The 20,169-nt window shown below is 36.3% G+C and overlaps 1 protein-coding gene across 23 annotated transcripts in view; it reads right to left on the reverse strand.

Moving 5' to 3' along the window:
* ARHGAP28 (Rho GTPase activating protein 28) overlaps nt 1-20,169 on the reverse strand; it is a 257,348-nt gene that overhangs the window by 22,752 nt on the left and 214,427 nt on the right. For all 23 annotated transcript variants that reach the window (XM_072828781.1, XM_072828774.1, XM_072828779.1 and 20 more), the window contains 5 exons: nt 19,415-19,492; nt 13,652-13,814; nt 7,674-7,756; nt 5,092-5,289; nt 4,461-4,574 (listed from right to left, as the gene is read on the reverse strand). In XM_072828781.1, coding sequence (XP_072684882.1) covers nt 4,461-4,574; nt 5,092-5,289; nt 7,674-7,756; nt 13,652-13,814; nt 19,415-19,492 — 636 coding nt within the window. The remainder of the gene's footprint in view (nt 1-4,460; nt 4,575-5,091; nt 5,290-7,673; nt 7,757-13,651; nt 13,815-19,414; nt 19,493-20,169) is intronic.

A 20,169-nucleotide genomic window follows, 5' to 3' on the forward strand; every position in this document is an offset into this window, starting at 1 on the left:
GAAATTCACATACATATAGAAATTAAATAAATAATGAACAGGTCAAGAAAAATTAATGAATACTTTGAGATGGGCAAAAATGAAACACAACATACCAAAACCTATGGGACAGAGCAAAAGTAATTCTCAGAGGAAAATTTATAGATGTAAAGGTTTACATTAAAAAAAAAGTCTAACCTTCTACATTGAGAAACTAAAGAAAAAGGCCAACTGACTTAAAACAAGCTTAACAAAATAAATAAAAGTTATAACTTTAATAAGTACTAGGATAGAAAAATAATAAAGAGAATCAATGAAACAAAAGTTGGCCTTTCAAAAAAAATCAACAAAATTGACAATGTTTTAGCTAGACTGACAGTGAAAGAAAGAATGCAGATTCAAATTATAAATCCAGAATGTAAGTGGGGACATTACTACCAATATTACAGAAATAAGAAGAATTAAAAGAGAACACCATGAACAATTTGTGTGCCAACAAATTAGATAACCTAGATGAAACAGACAAAATCCTAGAAACACACAAACTATCAATGCTGGCTCAAGAAGAAACAGCAAATCTAAACAGAGTTATAGTAAATAAGAAGACTGAGTCAGTATTCAAAAAAAATTCCTACAAAGAAAAGTCCAGGACCAGTTGGTTTTGCTGGAGAATTCTGCAAATTTAGAGAATTAACACCTATTAATTTTAAACTCTTCTAAAAAACAGAAGAGAAAGGAACACTTCCTGGCTCATTCTATAAGGCCAGTATGTTCAATACCAAAGGCAGACAAGATGGAACAAAAAATAAAAGCTATAGTCAATATCCTATATGAATAAAAAAATCTTATATGAATGTTGATATATTGATATAAAAATCCTCAACAAAATACAAGCAACTTGCCTAGCAGCATATTAAAGGGATTGTATACCTTGGCCAAGTAGGATTTATTCCAAGAATGCAGGGTGAGTTTGATATATGAAAACCAATCAGTGTAGTACATCATATTAATAGAATGAAAGGGGAAAAAAACCCCAATGATTATCTCAATAGATGAAGAAAGAATATTTGAAAAAAACTGAACACCCTTCCAACATAAACGCACCCAACAAATTAAGACTAGAAGAGAGTTTTTTTGAGGCCCGTCCATATTAACGGCAAGATTTTGAGGGCATAATGCCAAGTGAAATAAGTCAGACAGAGGAAGACAAATATTGTATGATCTGTCTTATATTTGGAATCTAAATTATGTCTATATTTATATATCGCAGCTCATAGATACAGAAAACTGGTGGTTGCTGTGGTGGGGAAGGGAGTACAGTGGGGAGAAATGAGCAAACTTTTTTCTTTAAGTTTATACAAATTGAATTTTAAAAAGTAAAAAAAAAAAGAATGGAATTTTCTCAAGTCAATCTGTGAAAAACGCAGATTTAACATCATACTTAATGATGAAAGATTGAGATTTCCCCTTAAGATCAGAAACAAAATAAGGATCTCTGCTCTTGTCTTATTTAATACACTGCCAGAGTTCTAGCCAGGATAATTAAGCAAAAAAAGTAAAAGGTACCCAGATTGAGAGGGAAGAAGGAAAATTATCTCTATTCACGGACAGCATGACCTTATAGGTAGATATCCTAAAGAATTAGCACACATAAAATCAAACTATTAGTGTCAGTAAATGAGTTTAGCAAAACTGTAGAATACAAGATCAATATAGAAATATCAGTTGTATTTCCATAATTAGTGATTGAAAAATGAAATTAAGAAAACAATTCCATTGCAAGAATATAAAAAGAATAAAATACTTAGGAATAAATGATTAATCCAGGAAATATAAAACTTGTGCATTGAAAATTATAAAACAAGGTTAAAAGAAATTATAAATTATAGAAAACCTACATAAATGGGACAATAATCCATTTTCGTGGACTAGAAAATGTAGTGTTAAGATGGCAATACTTCCCAAATTGATGCACATATTTATGGAATCCCTATCAAAATTGCAACTACTGTTGTTTTTGCTGCTGCTGTTGTTTCAGAAATAGGAAAACTGGTCCTAAAATTCATATGGAAATTAGGGAGCCTCAAATAATCAAAGCTATTTCAAAAAAAATGTTGACTCTCCTTTTTCAATTTCAAATCTTAAAACAAAAGTTACTGTATTCAACACAGTGTGTTACTAGCATAATGATAGACATAGAAACCAACAGAAGAGAATTAAGAGTCTGGGAAAAAAAAAACCTATACATCTATGGTCAATTTTCAACAATAGTGCCAATACCATTCACTGGGGAAAGTAGTCTTTTCAACAAATGATGATAAGGGATTTGTATATAATATATATGAAGAACTTCTACAATTTAACAGTAAAAAGACAACCCAATCAAAACTTCGCAAAGAATCTGAATAGACAATTCTCTGAGGAAGACATAAAACTGGCCAGTAGGTACATGAAAAGATGCTCAACATCAATAGTTTTCAGGGAAATGCAAATCAAAACTACAATAAGACACCACTTTACAGAAAGAGGATGGTTAGAATGAAAATTTCCAATCATAACAAGTTCTGGTAAGGATATGGAAAAATCTGAATCCTTACACACTACTGGTGAAAATGTAAAAATGGGACAGTTGCTTTTGAAAACAGTCTGGCAATTTTCAACATATGTGTTGCTTTATTACCCAGCATATAGCCAAGAGAAGTAATAACATATCTCTACACATAAATATAAATGTTTATAGCAGCATTATCCATAATGAGTAAAAGATATAATTAACCCAAATGTCTACTAATAAATGAATGGATAAAAAGTATGTGGAAATTCATATAAGGGAATGTTATCTGGCAAAAAAAAAAAAAAAAAAAAAAAAAAAAAAAAAAAGAAGTACTGATACACATTAAAACTTGGATGAACCAAAAAAATATAATGCTAAATAAAATAAACCAGTCACAGAAGACCACATATTATATGATTTAATTCATTAAAAGTCCAAAACAAGGAGCTCTATAGAGACAGAAATTGATAAATTGTTGCTTAGAACTGGTAGAAGGAAATGGTGAAGGTGTGTTTAGAGGGATGATAGCCAAAGGGAATAGTTTTTTTTTTCAGGTGATAAGAATGTTCTTAACTTGATTGCACTGATGACTGCAAATATCTCTGAATATACTAAAAGCCATTGAATTGTACACATTAAATAAATGAATTGTATGATATGAGGATTATATATCAATTAAGTTTTTTTAAAAATGATTTTTTCTCAAAGCAATATTTCTTCCAAATTATAATGCTGATTCTACTTATTCTGAAGTCACTTTGCCTATAATCAATAAAGGAATACAGTCTCATCATGAGTATGATCATTATGATTACGATAGATCAATTAGCAATACTTGAGAATATTGCTCACTGCCTCGCCATTTACTGTTCCTTTTCCTGGATAAACTTTCTCCTCCCTTCTCCCTTCAAAATACTATCCATCCTTCACGATGTAGCTCAAACACTACTTCCTTCATGAAGGTGTCCACAACTCTCCAAGTTGGAGCACATTTCTTTCTCATCTGCATGGTCCTGCCATATGGTCCATACAACTGGTCTAATGCTTAATGCATATTCATGGTTCTTGTATACATTTCTCTCCCACATTATGTGGAAATTCCTTTAAGAGGAAAGCAAATTCCATTTATCTCTACATCCTCCTCAGGGACTGTTTGATACTCATGATCTTCCTCAAATTAAATTAAAGCAATAAAGATAATTTTTCTAAAACCTGTTCCCTCTTTCAATGCCGCACAAACTATGATAAAGCAAAAATTCTTTGGAATGCAATGAATTTATACTAAACACCTTGAAAATTAAAAATTATTAAAAATAAATAAATAAAATAAAAATTATTTTATGGGCAGCCCCGGTGGCTCAGCAGTTTAGCGCTGCCTTCAGCCTGGGGTGTGATCCTAGAGACCCAGGATGGAGTCCCGTGTCGGGATCCCTGCATGGAGTCTGCTTGTCCCTCTGCCCATCCCTCTGCCCGTGTCTCTGCCTCTCTCTCTCTCTCTCTCTCTCTCTCTCTGTGTCTCTCATGAATAAATAAATAAAATCTTTAAAAAATTATTTTATTATCCAATCACTAGACAATTCTTTATTTATTAGATATACTGGATTGCCCTAAATCTAGCTCACAGGGACTAAAAGGTTGACTTCTATCTTTTGTGAGAACCATCTTAGACTTAAGTATATGAATATTAAATAATCTTCATGATAGAGATATTTCAAGAACTTCAACCAGAAGCACATATTTCAACAAAATAAAAAGATCCCAGTACTCTATTACAAACACCATTTCCACAATGTTTATGGTAACAAGAGTGATACTTTGTAAGAATATAAAATTTTTGGTTCTAAATTACAAGCTACTTTATGTCATGCTTTGAGAAATAGAAACCTCGGTAGTAACAACATTTGTACCCTTAGTTTATTGCCATTACCTCTCGTTCTATGGTTTTCCTCCTCAGCAGCTTTTTGACACTTGGGAGCTGCTTCTTTAACAACATGGTAGCTTCGTTCATTCTTCTGACTTGCATGATTAAAAAAGATGGAACCTGGAGAACAAACACTGCTTGAATCAAAAGGAAAGTGTTTGAATTAAACCTCCCTGTTAGACTCTGTCTCCAGTTATGGTAACTCCTGGATGCTCAGTATTCTGGAACCAGTGAGTGTGGCAATCGTCCTTGTAAAGATTAGAGAAAATGACAAGGATTCCTGTTTAGGGGCACTGAGATGGCTCAGGTCCTGATCCTGGATCCTGGGATCAAGTTCCACATCGGGCTCTGAGTAGCGAGCCTACTTCTCCCTCTGCCTATGCCTTTACTTCTCTCTCTGTGGCTCTCATGAATAAATAAATAAAATCTTCAAAAAAAAATAAAAATAAAAGGATTCTGTTTAAAAGGGGAAACATGCTTAGGAGCAGCCATTAAAGAATGTGCAAAGATGCTACAAAGCAACCTGAGATTATTTTTTCACATTTCATCCCTGTGACTAAGGGCATAGAATCTTTATGTTTCCTGGGTGCTGGTGGACTTGCAAGTAAAACATCACAGTCATCACACTGTTACTCACTTTCCACAGAATTTTCTGGTATTTAAGCATTAGGCGGATGATGTGGGCTGCAGTGTTTGCTAACTGTAATTCTTCATAATCAGAATGTTTGCTTCGACTGAAGAAAAGGTTTGGTGCCATTATAGTAGAAATGTTCCATATACTCATCCGGTTTTTTGATTCGTTGGCAATCACTTTATTGAAGAATGTCATGAGGACCTAAAAAGACACAGCACCGTGTCACACTACTGTAAATTATTAAAAGGACGTCTGATTGCTATCATTCATTTCTATACCCATTCATAGTGCCTCTGGAAAACTGTCAGAACTATAAAATGGTTAAACGTATAATGTTGCCCCCTTTTATTTCTGAAAAACATTAATGAGAAATGTGAATATTCAATTCTCTGCTTCATAAAAGTACTTTCAATTTTATGGAGTTTATTATATTGGAGTTTCTATAAATAAGAGTCTGCATTTATTTTCTTTTATTCAAAACAAGGCTGGCAAATATTAAAAATTATGTATTAAACTAGTTGGAGAAAACACTGCATTTCAAATAAACACAAGTGTAGTTTTCTTGTGAAGGAAGAAAAGGAACCCTAAAAAACACTCTTAATTTAAAGCATTACCATTGAAAACTATTTACTATTTCTCTGGGAAAGAAAAATCCATTTAAAAAACACATGAGTATCTCATTCCTCATCCAAATGTAAGCTCAATTGAAAAATTTTAAAATTTTACTTTCTGAGTATCATTTTTCTACTGCTTTTCAGTTTTGGAACATTCAGTAGACCAAAGGGAAGTGTTTACATGCAGCTACTCTTGGCAATTAAAAAAGAAAAAGAGAGAGAGAGATTTGAGAAAGCTTAAAGTCTGGCTAAGCCACGGAAGTACAGATGCTTATCAGAATCTTCTGAAATTCACCAAAAGGGCAGAAATCTTAAGAAAAAAAGAAAGAGAAAAAAGATGCTTTTTAGTTTTCAAGTTTAAATCCTGCTATAATATTTTTAATGAGAAAATGGTTAGCACATAATAGTAATAATAGTCAAGATTTATTTGAGGGTTTATTGTAAGCCAAGCACTCTTCTTAATACTTCATATATATCACCGACTTTATCACTATTACAAACCCTGTGAGGTAGGTCTGTTATTAATACTGTTTGACAGATGAGGAAACTAGTGGATAAGATTCAGGTAGCTTTTCCCAGTGTCAATTAATTAGGTGGCAAAGCCAGCATTTGAACCAAGGAAGCCTGATTCTTGAGCCAGAGCTCTTGACTTCTAACAGCACATCAGCTTTGATCCTAGATCTACTCACAATGTAGAATCAGAAAAAATGTGTGTGTGTGTGTGTGCACCTGTGTGTAACATCTTTATTAGTACCATGATGTTTTTGAAGATCTTCTGTTAGAAAAGTATTAGTTATTCTTAATGCATCCTTTATTTTATATGAGAGGGTAGATGACACTCTGAGCCAAATATCGGATACCAGATGCATCCTTTTTTCTTTATATATAAAAGAACACTGCTTACAAACCGCCTCCCAAACAAGCTAATAAATTTCCAGCTTTTGAAAAATTACCAAATTATACTAGAAATAGACATTCTTATGTCACATCCAATCCCCATTCTTGGGCTGAGGATATGATATAATTGACATATATTATAATTGACACAGATGTTTTTATTATGTAGGAGGAAAGGTCCTCACCAAATTGAAATGTCTGATGAGAGGGAGCACAAAGAATCATCTTTGTTTTTAGCATTATTTTTACTGGTCTCAAAATTATGGGCTCTTTCCAACTCATCTTAACTCAATTTCATTTCAAAGATTCCAAACACCTGTTGTGCACTTACAAAAAAATTCCTATTGCATAGAGAATCATTATCAAAATATTAAGAGAACTTATTGATTTTTGCCAACATACAACAAGGAAATAAATCTGAAATAAAGGGCAGAATATTTGGGAGAACCATGGAATGATTCCATCAAATGTTCTATTATATGTTAATAGAGAAATCACTTTCTGAGTCTAACTTTCCTAACCTGTAAAATGAAAAGATTCTATCAGGCGATCTCTAAAATTCCAAGATTCTAGGAATCTTTAATTGAATTATCTTTATAAACTGTAAGACACAAATATTTTAGAAATTTCATTTAAATCAGTGACTTCAAATTTCCTCCCTAAGGACACTCCTCAGATCTTTTGTCACTAGACTGAAGTGAGTAGCTGAGGACCTAAAATTATAGAGCTTTACATTATGCAGCTAACATAATGGCCTCATCTACTTCTGACAATTATTCCACTTGCCTTCCATCTTTGTTTCTCTTTTTGCTAACCCTAGGCCAGGGGCCAGCACTAGGAGATGCTCAGTATCTCTTAATGGTTTGAATGAATTAAACTGAAATATTTAGAGAAGATCCTAGGATTTACATCTTCCTCAGGAGAACAGCAGTGGGAATGTGGAAAGGCAATAATAGGTTGGCAGCATGCTCAGCTGGCTTAGTAAGTTGTTGTCTTAGTTTTTATTTTTTCATCTCAGCCATTTTCTTTGACTAAGAAGGGCCAGTGACAGACCATGAGGTTGGTACAACATACCTGGGCTGTGTCCCTGTTGGCATCAGGCAGTGCCATGACCATGAGGTGTAAAGCTTGAAACTGTACTTTGATGTGAGGCCCTCCTAACAAGAAAACAGAAATAACCGCACATTTTGAACAACACTGATGCATTCTGACAGCATTTCTTGCTAACATCTGGTGCCACAGGAGGGCTCCTGACAACTTTCAGTAATAAAGACTCAGGTTTTATGCCCAACAATGTAAATTTGTTAACTTGGACAAGAGCCTCAATCGATCAACTCCTCTTTCACATCCCATAATGCCATTGTAGAGGCAGGTGGCCAATGAGATCCTCAAAATAATTCTAGATTTGTATAAGATTCCCCTTTTCAAAGTACTTCTACAGGCCCTGCTTTACTTGTATGCTATAATCAGAAGGCTTAAAAGCTCAAGTCAACAGAAAATAAATCTTGTTTCTACATAATGAGGCAGCAAAGTATAATCATTAGAGCAGAGACTCTAGAGCCAGGTTCAAATCCTACATCTACTACTTAGTCACTGAGTGACCTTGTGCAGGCTATCTAACCCCTCATTGCTACTATTTCACCATCTGTAAAATGGGAGTAGTCAGATCTACCTACCTCCCTGGGTTGTTACAAGGACTAAACAAGTTAGTATGTATAGAGTGTTTACATCAGTACCTGTATATAATTACCTGCATATGTGTTTGATCTTGTTATTACGATTAATGACACTTATTCCAGATCATAAATGGACATTTAAGGAAGGGGACTACAGTTGATCTTTAGATTCTTGAGTATTTTGTTCCTCGATAATTACAGAAGATGGCGCCAGAGGGCTGGCATTTATACTTGTGTATTAAAAGTTGGCTCCTTTCCTGTTTTAGGGAAAGAATTTTAGGGATTCCATCCACAACTGGATAATCCACAACCAGCTGTGCTGAAGATGCAAAGTATATCAGAACATTCCAGGCTTTGCTTTGTCTCTCTATATTCTCCTCATAATGGTCTCTTGGTAGGGAGTTCCTAGAGGGAAGCATTATATTCTAGCATCCCTGGGGAGTTCTCAACTTGAAGGAAAATCTATTTATATTCAATGGATGGAAGGCAGTCAATCACTTGTAAAGTTACTTAGCTTTATAGCAGTGCAAACACTCTTGTGACAAGCTACTAGGTTTTAGGAGATTGTGTGCATCCTAGTTAGGAGTAGATGACTAATATGTATAACCATGTAACAGAAACAGTTGGGAGGATTATTTATAGGATGCATGATATTGTTTTGGCACAATCCCCATGTGGATTTTTAGAAATTTATGTCAGATTTATAAACAAAAATGACACAGGTTCAGGATGCTTTTGAAAATGGCTAATGTACACTGACATGAGTTTACCTGATTAATAGGAACTACCAGGAGCATATCTCAGTACAAAACACTGGCGGGCAGATGAGGCATTATTTTAATGCATAAACTGCAGGCTGTCTATAATCTTACAACACAACCCAAAAAATCCCTTTGGCAGAGGGAAAAATAGATGCAGATGCAAGCTCTGTTATTTCCTTCAATTTCAGAGAAATTATGAAGTTACCTTTAAGACTGAAACTCCAAACTGGCAAATAATCCATTTTCATTTTATTTAGGATACCTATGCCAATACCACTTTGTGGCTAATAGTTTTATTAACTAATTAATTACACATCCTGGTTAGGATCTTTTCCCCTTGAGATTATTATTTTCCCAGAAAACTATTAAAATGTCATAACAATATCTGAAACTTGAATTAGTCTTTTAATTTTATGGTCAATTTTGAGCCAAGTTTGGAAAGAGAATGTGATTACACTAAAAGACTACATTCTCCAAACTTCATTTTAGAGCATAAAGAATGGAGCTTAAAAACATGTATCCACAATTCTTTCCTTCAGAAAATCTTTTATAACTAGAGCTTACTCTAGGTAGCAAAAAGGCCATTTTCCCTGCTGGTAGCAGCCTAGAACTCTGGGCTTCCTGTGGGGTTGGCTGGTATCAAATCAATTATGGCAACATAGTATTTTTCACTTTCAAAGTCATACAAAGAAATGTGGACTCCTCTGTGAACCTTTTCAGGGTATTTTCCAGATTTTCTCCCTTTAATGAAATGTACTGGCTGGTGTCAGAAGGCAACAATGATGGTAAGGAAACCTAATACCTTTTTAAAATAGGATTCTCTGAATAGGTCTGGCATTGGATGATTCCTTCATAATTTCATAATACCAAAAAACCACAAACAGAAAAAAAAATCCTCTGTGGCACAAATTTGTTCTAATGAATTATTTAGTATATATACACCAGAGATCAAGGCAAAGCTAATACATCTGCAGCCCAGTTTCCAGAAGAGCAAACTACACAGAAAATCCTATGCTTTTTGAACTTACAAATTGAAGGGAGGAAGTCCTGCTTCTGGTATGGCTGAATAAGTTCCTTCTGGACCAACCTTCCCAAAGAGAACTATAAATTCTGGACAAATACAAAAAACAACCATCTAAGGCACTGTTGAATTAATAAAGGCAGGCAGATTTAGAAGACTGGCCACTTGGAATTAGGGAACGGCACAGGGAGAGTTTTCCACTATTCTGGCTTTTGGCCTGTGGTCAGGCCATAGTTGGTATTGACATGAGGTAGCTAAAGCTCCAAAAGAAAACTCTTGTCTTTCTGGTCTGAACAACTAAAAGACAGGATTCATTATGACCACAGCCACTGGGAAATAATGGGCGAAGGCCTTGACTCTGGTATAAAATCTTGGCTGACTCATGAACGAAGCACGTGTAAAGTAACATAGGGTAAGGATTAAACAACTGAACTGACAGTTGAGCTGTCCAAAAGCCCACCGGCAACTTGAGTTCAAATATATTGTTGGCTCAAATACAAAAACAAACAACACAAACTAAAACAAAACTCCAAACCTCACTCTTGGGAGAAATACTATAAAATGTGGGGTCTCCAAAACTGAGTATTCACCTGACATACAAAAGTGATGCATTCTCAAGGGAAAACACAATCAACAGAGACCAATGTGGAGGTGAGCCATATGTTGGGACTAGCAGACAAGGATTTTGAAGCATGTATCATAACTATGTTCAATGATATGAAGAAAAATATGTTTATAATGAATGAAAAGATAGGCCATCTCAGCAAGTAAATAGAAAATACTTTAAAAGGAGGCAAGAATATACAATGGGGAATAGTCTCTTCAACAAATGGTGTTGGGAAAACTGGGCAGCCACATGCAAAAGAATGCAACTAGACCACTGTTTTATATTATATGCAAAAATGAACTCAAAATATACAAAATGAATTCAAAATGGATTGAAGAAAAAAATGGATTGAAGACCTAAATGTGAGACCTAAAATAATAAAACTTCTAGAAGAAAACATAGGCAGTAATCTCTTTGACATCAGCCATAGGAAGATTTTTCTTGATATATTTCCTCAGGCAAGGGAAAGCAAATTAAACTATTGGGACTATACCAAAATAAAAAGCTTCTGCACAGTGAAAGAAATTGTCAACAAAATGAAAAGGCAACCTATTGAATGGGAGAAAATATTTACCAATGACATATCTGATGAGCGGTTAATATTCAAAATGTATAAAGAACTTAACACCAAAAAACACCAAATAATCTGATTTAAAAATTGGGGGAGGATCTGAATAGACATTTTCCCTAAGAAGATCGAGACGGCCAATAGACACATGAGAAAATGCTCAACATCAGTAGTCATCAGGGAAATACAAATCAAAAACACAATGAGATGTCACCCTACACCTGTCAGAATGACTAAAATAAAAACCACAAGAAATAACAAGTGTTGGTGAGGATGTGGAGTAAAAGGAACCCTTATGCACAGTTGGTAGGAACGCAAATTGGTGCAGCCACTATGGAAAACCCTATGGAAATTCCTGAAAAAGTTAAGAACATAATTACCGTATGTATGATCCAGTAATGCCACTGCTGGGTACTTATCAAAAGAAAACAAAAACACTAATTCAAATAGATTATGTGCACCCTTAGGTTTACTGCAACATTATTTACAATAATCCAAGATATGGAAGCAACCCCATCAACAGATGAATGGATAAAGAAAATATGGTATGAAAAAAATAAAGAAAAAAAAAAAATAAAGAAGATGTGGGGTATGTGTGTATATATACATACAATGCATATAATGTGTATACAATATATACATACGTATACACATATACATATAATGGAATATTACTCAACCATAACAAAAACAAAATCTTGTCATCTGCAACAACATGGATGGATCTAGAGGGTATAATGCTAAGTGAAAGAAGTCAGTCAGAGAAAGAAAAATACCATATGATTTTACTTATGTGCAATTTAAGAAACAAAACAAATGAACAAAAAAAGAAAAAAAAAGAGACAAACAAAAAACCATATTCTTGAATATACAGAGAACAAACTGGTGGCTTCCAGAGGGGAGGGGTGAAAATAATGAAGGGGATCAAGAGTACACTTAACATGAGCGCTGAAAAATATATCAAATTGTTGAATCATTATATCATACACCTAAAACTGATATAATACTGTATGTTAATTATATTTCAATTTTTAAAAAGCATCAACTGGAAATTCTAGAACTGACAAAGCACAATACTTGAAATTAAAAAAAAATGAAGCAAACTAGCTTTACTCTCTGTCTTTACAAGCTTCCCTCATAAAACAAAACACTACATCTTACAAAGTAAAGAGATATTTTACAGAGATACACAGACGACATGTGAATTAAGGCTTAGGAAAAACTGCCTTGACTATCATATTCTCTTCTCTGAAGACACCAAGGATTATTTTATTAATCTGATTTAGTTAAAATTTTTAAAGATTTAGTACCTACTAATTTTAGGACAAACACTGTCATAAAACTTAGGACCTATTATTTTCCTTCATTGCAGTTTTAAGGATTTTATAGTTCTGGTCAACCTGCAGGAAGTTGTTAACTGGCAGATATAGATATCATTTGTTAGGCCCATACAGTTTTCAAATTTGAAATTGTGGCTGATACTTTCAAAATAACAGTTTTCCCATTAAAGTGTGGATTTTGGCTCTCATTCCCACAGTAACCATTATCTAGAGCTGAGCAGTGGCCAACCTTTTTTATACGGGGTGTGTCTTTTCAGTTTGTCCATGGGCTTTTTCTGTCCATGTAGAATTGTCATTTATTTAACAGCTTTGTACATAGTTAGTCTTGTAATTCTTGAATTCCTCTGGTTGGGAGTCAAAGCCCCCATCATGTAAATCTACTCTACTTTTCTAAATTTCTCTCTTGTCACATAGCCACAATATTCAACCCTGAGGCTAAAGCCATGTCAAATTATTCTCTCACTTCCAAACACAACACACACTTTCCAGTTTCTATGCTTTTATCCAAGTTCCTCACTTAAGGCCTAATCTATGAGACTTTGTAGTTCTCAGAGACAAAACACCTTCTGTGTAGCATTTATTGTATGTTACACACATTATCAAACCCAGGACCCTGGATTTAAAAAAGGGAGAAACCTTGTACTTTTGGAAGGACTATTACATACCAGGTACTATTCTAGATGTCTTCATTCAATAACCACATCAACCCTGATTACAGGGTTATAAATTACAGATTAAATTATCTGTAATTTATAGGTGCAGCAATGAAGCTCAGGAAGGTTGATTGCATGGCTAGCAGATGATTGAGCAGGAATTCAAATCTCAAGAGCCTGGTCTTTCTGTAACCATCTCTTTTAATGATTATAAAACCTGCTAAATTTTATCTACCAGACTTAATATATAAATACGAAAAGAGAGGACTGTCTACCATCAAACTCAGTATTTCACCAAGCACTGTCAGGAAATAGGAAATTTGTATATTTATGATCACATTTGATTATGCATCTTTCTTGTGCTTTGTGTCACTTTATTGACCTTATTATATCTTAGCCCATTCACACTTAACTTCTTCCACCTACTTTCCATGAGAGTGATGAAGGCTGGTATATATTCCACAGGGAAGAGAGAGGTGGGTAGTTCTCTGAAAAATGCCTTCAACATTACTGCAGCTTCTCTATGGCACATTCTGTCCCATTTAAATTTATCAGCATTAAACTTGGCATCCAATTCTTCCCGGTATTGCTGAAAATCAAGAAAAACAGTCAATATTCAAGGCGTTTTAAGCACCTGATCCCCCCTCTTTCCCTTTTGAAAACTGTCATTACATAAACTATTTTTGTAAATAGATTGAAAAGCCAGTATCTACCAAGCCTAACTTTTTCAACATAATTAAAGAACTGAAATAGCTATTTCTGAATGATTTTTTCTAAAGCCTTTTAAGAATAACGTTAATTTTGAAATAGTCTACTTATTCTACAGAACTATAAAATTCTTTACTCAGATCATAGTTTCGTTTCTGTGGTTTTGGCAGATTACCACCCATCCCCACCGGATAAATGTACTGATTTGACAAAAGCCTCCACTTCCCTTTTTTCTCGTGATTTCTTCCTTCTGCCATCCTGTCATCTACTTCTAAATTAGATTGAGAATGTAGGCCTCTCAGCTAGTTCTCATACAGAATGAAAAGTATCCCAGTAAAGGAACTCTGACCTCACGGCAACATGCAGACCAATGACATCTTCCTGGAGCAGTTATAGCAAAGTGTTATGCCAAGAGGTACACATGTCTTCCACATGTTTGCATGCTTGCCCAATCCTTCCTAAGACTTGGAACACTGCGTAAATACTTTTAAAAAATCAGTAAGCCTCCATAAGTTTTAGTTGGGTTATACAGTTCACATTATTGATTCACTTGATTATCAGTGCCACCATTCTCCAGGTTTCTTTTTCAAAGTCAAACTCATTTTCTACCACCTCCTTGAACTGCATACAGAGTTTACCTATTAATAGCAGGTAGTTGCCATAGTTCTCTAACTGACACTAACTACTCTGAAAACTCTCAGTGTCTTTGAGGCATCTGTTTTATCCTCATGAGTGGCCTAATTTTTCCAGCCTTAAGTCACACACAGTCAGAATCAGTCTGCACATCTGACCTTTCCCCACCATGCTGCAGCTCATTAACCAGCTTCTTGTCCTTGAGAAGCTCTCAATCTAATAGGAATAATAGAGCAAATCAAGGAAATCTTTTGCTGATAAATACACTTTGTAAAGCACTGAAGCATACATATAAAGTGCTTCCTAGGATAAAAGAAGTAGAGCACAGTCTGGAATCTGATGAGAGAAGGATGCGTGAGATCCATTCCCTGCCCCTAGACATCTTGCAGTTTAGTGAATGGGACTATCTTATGAACTCATGATGCTAACTCCAGTCACATATTGGACGCTATGTAGCCAGGAAAAAGAATCCAACTCTGCTCAGGCCAAGTCTTGAGTCTATGAGTAACTGTCAGGGGAAGAGGAAATAGAAGGGTACTCCAGACAGGAGAAAGTGCTCCAGCAGTGATACACATGCAAGAAAACCCACTGGGTCTGGGGAACTCAAATTAATCTAGTGTTGCTAGGGCACAGACCAGAGCCAACCCCCAGGGGACTGAACTTCATTCCATGGGCCGTGAGGCAACATGGAATGTGTCCAAGCATGAGAACAAGGTGAGATTTATTTCTTCTGACAGCCAGATGGGAAAGCGATTTGGAAGAGAGCTTGCTATCGACTGAAGAACAGATGAGAGGCAAGGAGACCAGCTACTGGGCCATGGCACTATTTCTGGAAAATCGAGGACTAACCTTGATAAGCAGCTATAAGGCAAAAAGGAGAGGTAGCATCGAGAAACGCCTGAGAGAGAAAACTTGACTGACTGCTAGCTGGGGTCACGGGGAGATGGAGGTGTTGTTAGCAGGAAGTACAGGGAAAACACCAGACGTCTTCCATCCATTGACTGGTGCCACAAAGCAAAGGGGAAACTGTTTTCAAGGAGGCAGGAAGCCCCAGCAAGAGCAGAATAAATCAAACTCATCGCCCACATCCCTCTGCTGTAGGAATTTGTCTGAAACTCAATGTGACCACCATTCTAACTCACCAGTGGATCTCTGTTGCTTAACAGGCAACATAGCTCCAGCACCAAGAGCAGGCTCTATGACCAGATTCTTTAGGTTTTTATCCCAATTCCACAACTGACAAGTTCTCAGGCCTGTCCCCCAAGTTTTTCACTGTGCAAGAGGGATATTAAAATGACTTCACAGAGATTAAATCAGACAATACAATGTAAAGCTCAGTGAGGAGAGTCCACCACACAGTAAGCTCTCAATAAATGCTGGCTGCTTCTAACATCCTCCTCCCCCTGGTCTATAATAATCTCTAGTATTAATACTATGGGAAATCCATGCCTATGTGCTTATTTGGGTAATAGTATCTCTTCATCTTGTCTGGAAGGCCAGGATCAAACAAAACTGAGAGAGAACGTCCTCTCTTCCTTTTGACCATATCAAACTGAGGGACACAGGAGCAGAGCGGACATTTCCATGGTGGTCCTAAACATGACACCATACACCCAGTGTTGAATTTAGCTTGCCAAAGACAGGAAAGGAAGCATTTACAGGTTAAGGAAGTCGTGTCTTCTGTCCGATGTTAATGAGAACTCTAGGCAGGGGTCAGATGCCACATCCTTAAGTCTGCTCTGAGCAAATATATAACCTGCTTCCATTTAGGAGGTAGTTTTATAAAAATGCAAATGACCCGCCTTCAGCTTCAGAAACCAGTTCAAGAAGGGAAACCAGCAGGCCAGGTAACATAATTGTGAAACATTTAAAGCAGCCTCAGAATAACTGAAACTAGACAAAGACAAAAAAAAAAAATATCCTTGCATGTCAAACAGCCTGCCTTCTTCCATAAAATGTATTCCCCAGTGTTTGGCTCAAATTTCTGTCATTTTTGGAGAAGAAAATCAGTGGAAACACCAAAGCATTAAATTGGTTCCAAATGATCAGAGGCCTCGAATACAGGAATGGGCTCCGATGCCGTGTTTCCTGTGCAGTCAAAGCTAGCAGCTTCCCCACAGGGCTGTGCCCCCGTTAGTCTCACCAGGCCTCAAAAGTACAAGATTGTTCATAATCATACATTAGTGTTAGCGTCATGCGTTTGGCACAATTGGAGGATAATTAGAATGGAGTTTTTTTTTTTAAACTATCTTTCCCCAAGCACATTCCTAGAAAAAAAATAGTCTAACAGAAGAACTTACAAAAGTGGTTTAAAGTTTGAACAAAGAAGAGAAATAAAGACCCCTTTAATATATCAAGTTACAATGTCTTTCTAACTATGATATTCCCTCATTTCTGTTTGCTGGCCCAGATTTCTCTCACACTGGTTTTCCTGGAGCTCAAACCATGAAAACATCTGGATTACATTTTCAGACTAATAAGAGATGGAATAAATAGGCTGAAACTACATAAAACCGATTAGGGGGGAAAAGGGACTTTTCCCAAAATGTGGTTCAAGAATACATGGGCCTGTAAGAACATTCTGAAGGGATTATTAGCCTAGGGTAAGCATTTTTCAGTCAAAGATTAGCTAAAGAAAAGTAACTTCTGCTATGGAGTCAAACTTCATGCACACAACAAATATTGTCTCCTTTTGATTATTTTGAGAAAAAGTTTTAAATAATCTCCATTATGTTATACACACACACACACACACACACACACGAGCCAGGAAGAATCTGCAAATACCACTTCCCAATGATAAGTTTAGAAGAATGAAGTCTAATTGTGCCTAAGAAATTTGTTTCTCTGGCTTCATTTCTTCATTTTGGTTCTCTGACTCTATAGATATGACAACTTTCATCCTCTGATTCAGGGTACATATAGCCACTGTAGCAACGAGAATCTAAGACAAAAAGCAGACTCAATTCAGAAAGAATAAATCTTGAGGAAACATTAGGAATTTTCTTGCCTTTCAGCATCTAGCAATCTCCACTCCCAGGGAAGTGACAATTCTCCAAATGCCCCGGCCCTTCTGTCATTGGCAAAGTGGTGCACTGCTCAGATCTCCCTCATAAAATGAATTATCTGCATAAAATAATTGGTGATTCCTGGCACCAACTCTGCTAGCAGTTAGCACTGCTCATCTGCCTCATCCCCTTCTTTACAAGATGCTGGGGCAGTGACTGAGTGCATTGTGGAAGCTGATTCCTGGCCCCTCTGCCTGGTGAGGGGGTGCTCTGAAGGGCAGGCAGGGCCAGCATCAGCCCTGCATCTGCTGTGAGGCACAGCCTTACCAGCCTGGCTTCTTCCTTTGCACCCTTCAGAAACACTGACTCTTCTACTCCTGACTCCATCTCAGAATATGCCTTCTACAGCTTCCAATAGACACAGCTTATTTCTCAGTTTCTACTTACAAAAACATCTCATCACACTTCTAAATAAAAACCCTGAGATTTCTGATACAAATAGAATTTCCCAAGACATGTACCAAAATGAATTAATGAAGAAATGCTCTTCTACCTCTACACGTTGCAACTAAGTTAATTTTCCCCTCATCTCGAGACTTCTTTTTTCAGAGACTGATTATTTAAAACTGCTCAGGTTCTCACATCTACCAGCCAGGGAGATCCAAGGGCAGAGTGGGACTCTTCAGTGTAATGCCCCCTCTGCCCCCCCCCCCCCGGGTGAAAAAGTGGGATATCTTACTGGAAATTTATTTATTTATTTATTTATTTATTTATTTATTTATTTATTTAAAGATTTTATTTATTTATTCATGAGAGACACACAGAGAGAGAGAGAGAGAGAGAGAGAGAGGCAGAGACACAGGCAGAGGGAGAAGCAGGCTCCATGCAGGGAACCTGATGTGGGACTCGATCCCAGGACTCCAAGATCATGCCCTGGGCCAAAGGCAGGCACCAAACCGCTGAGCCACCCAGGGATCCCCTCTAACTGGAAATTTATGAGAAAAGTTTTTCTTTTTACTGATTCTCTCCTTTATGGCACTGTGGAGTTTGCTACTACATAGAAGTAGGAAGGCAAAGTAAAAGGACTCACATTACACAGGTGGTTTTATATGTAGAAATTAACTTTACCTTATATGCAACTAGGCTTTGGAACTGCTGAGTGATTATTCTAGTGTTAACATCCATTCCTACATATTTTTATAAGGACTTTCATTAAAAAGACATCCAAAGAATGTTTCTAAGTTTAAAGCAACTGATAATGAGGAGCACCCAGGTGGCTCAATCAATTAAGCTTTGGACTCTTGATTTCAGCTCAGGTCATGAACTCAGGATCGTGAGATCGAGCCCCGCATAGGGCTCTGCGCTGGGTGTAAAGCCTACTTAAAATTCTCTCTCCCTCTCCTTTTGCCCCTCTCTTCCCGCTCTAAACAAACAAAAAAAAAGTACATAAAAAAATATGAAGTAACCGATAATGGAAATGAAGGCTCACGTAATATTGGCTTGGCAAATTCCATGACTGGGAAGAACATAGCAAACTAAAGTGTTTAACCCAGAAAACAGTGATGGAAAATTTCAACTTTTCGAAACTAAAGATAAGAAGCAGTCTTTCACGGTGAGCTGGTGTGTTCTTGCACTGTTGCTGGTTTTTTATTGTTGTTGTTTTAAAAGGATATACAACTCAGGATCACAGAACAACATTTAATCATAGGCATCCAGAACACGAGATAGGGTCAAGTGGTCCTATCAGCAGCAACAAAAAAGGACTTGATCTCTGGGACCTGTGTGAACTGGGTCTAGTTAGCCTAGATCTCCCATTAGAAAGAGAGAAAATGTTCAGTACCTTGACTTTGGCAGTACATCCTGAAAGTCGAAAAATTCCTTCAGATTCCAGGCCTGACTCCTCAACTTTCTCAAAAAACTAGAAAGCAATGATACATTATAAAAATGAATACCTCCATACAATTACAAACATCTGAAATGACAATGATGGTGACAACAATCAATAAATTACCAAGCATATGTGTACGTTCCTGGTATTTGAATGTTCACAACTGCCTCCAAGGTCAACAACAGTTTCTAATTTGCAAATGAAAGGAGACTGAGAACTGTTCTATCAATTCCCAGGATCAACCTCAAAAGTAAGGGCACTGTCTCTCAAGTTTGTGTTCTTGACCACTAGAGTACACCACCACTTGACTAAGTTAAGATCTGATTACTATGTATCTCTTTCTGCAGATGGAACAATAGGAAAAGATTCTAAATTTACTATTATTAGAACCATTTCAGCTGAGAGACTATAGGAATTCTAGAAATATGACCAAGAAGGCAGAAACTGTAAAGGTTTATATACCTCCTGAGTTCCCATGGTGGTATGATGATGATGATGATGATAATGATGACTGATGATGATGATGATGTTGTTAACGTAGTAATAACACAACCCGACATTTATTGTGCACTTATTGTGTCAGATGCCCCTTTCTCAGCACTTTTCCATGTATTAATTCATTTAATCTTCACATTAATCCTACAAGGCAGGTGCTAATCACATCCCCATCCAAATACTGAGAAGACTAAGGCATGGAGAGGGTAAGT

The sequence above is a fragment of the Canis lupus genome, chromosome 6 (genome assembly GCF_048164855.1).
Source record: "Canis lupus baileyi chromosome 6, mCanLup2.hap1, whole genome shotgun sequence".
Classification (NCBI taxonomy): domain Eukaryota; kingdom Metazoa; phylum Chordata; class Mammalia; order Carnivora; family Canidae; genus Canis; species Canis lupus.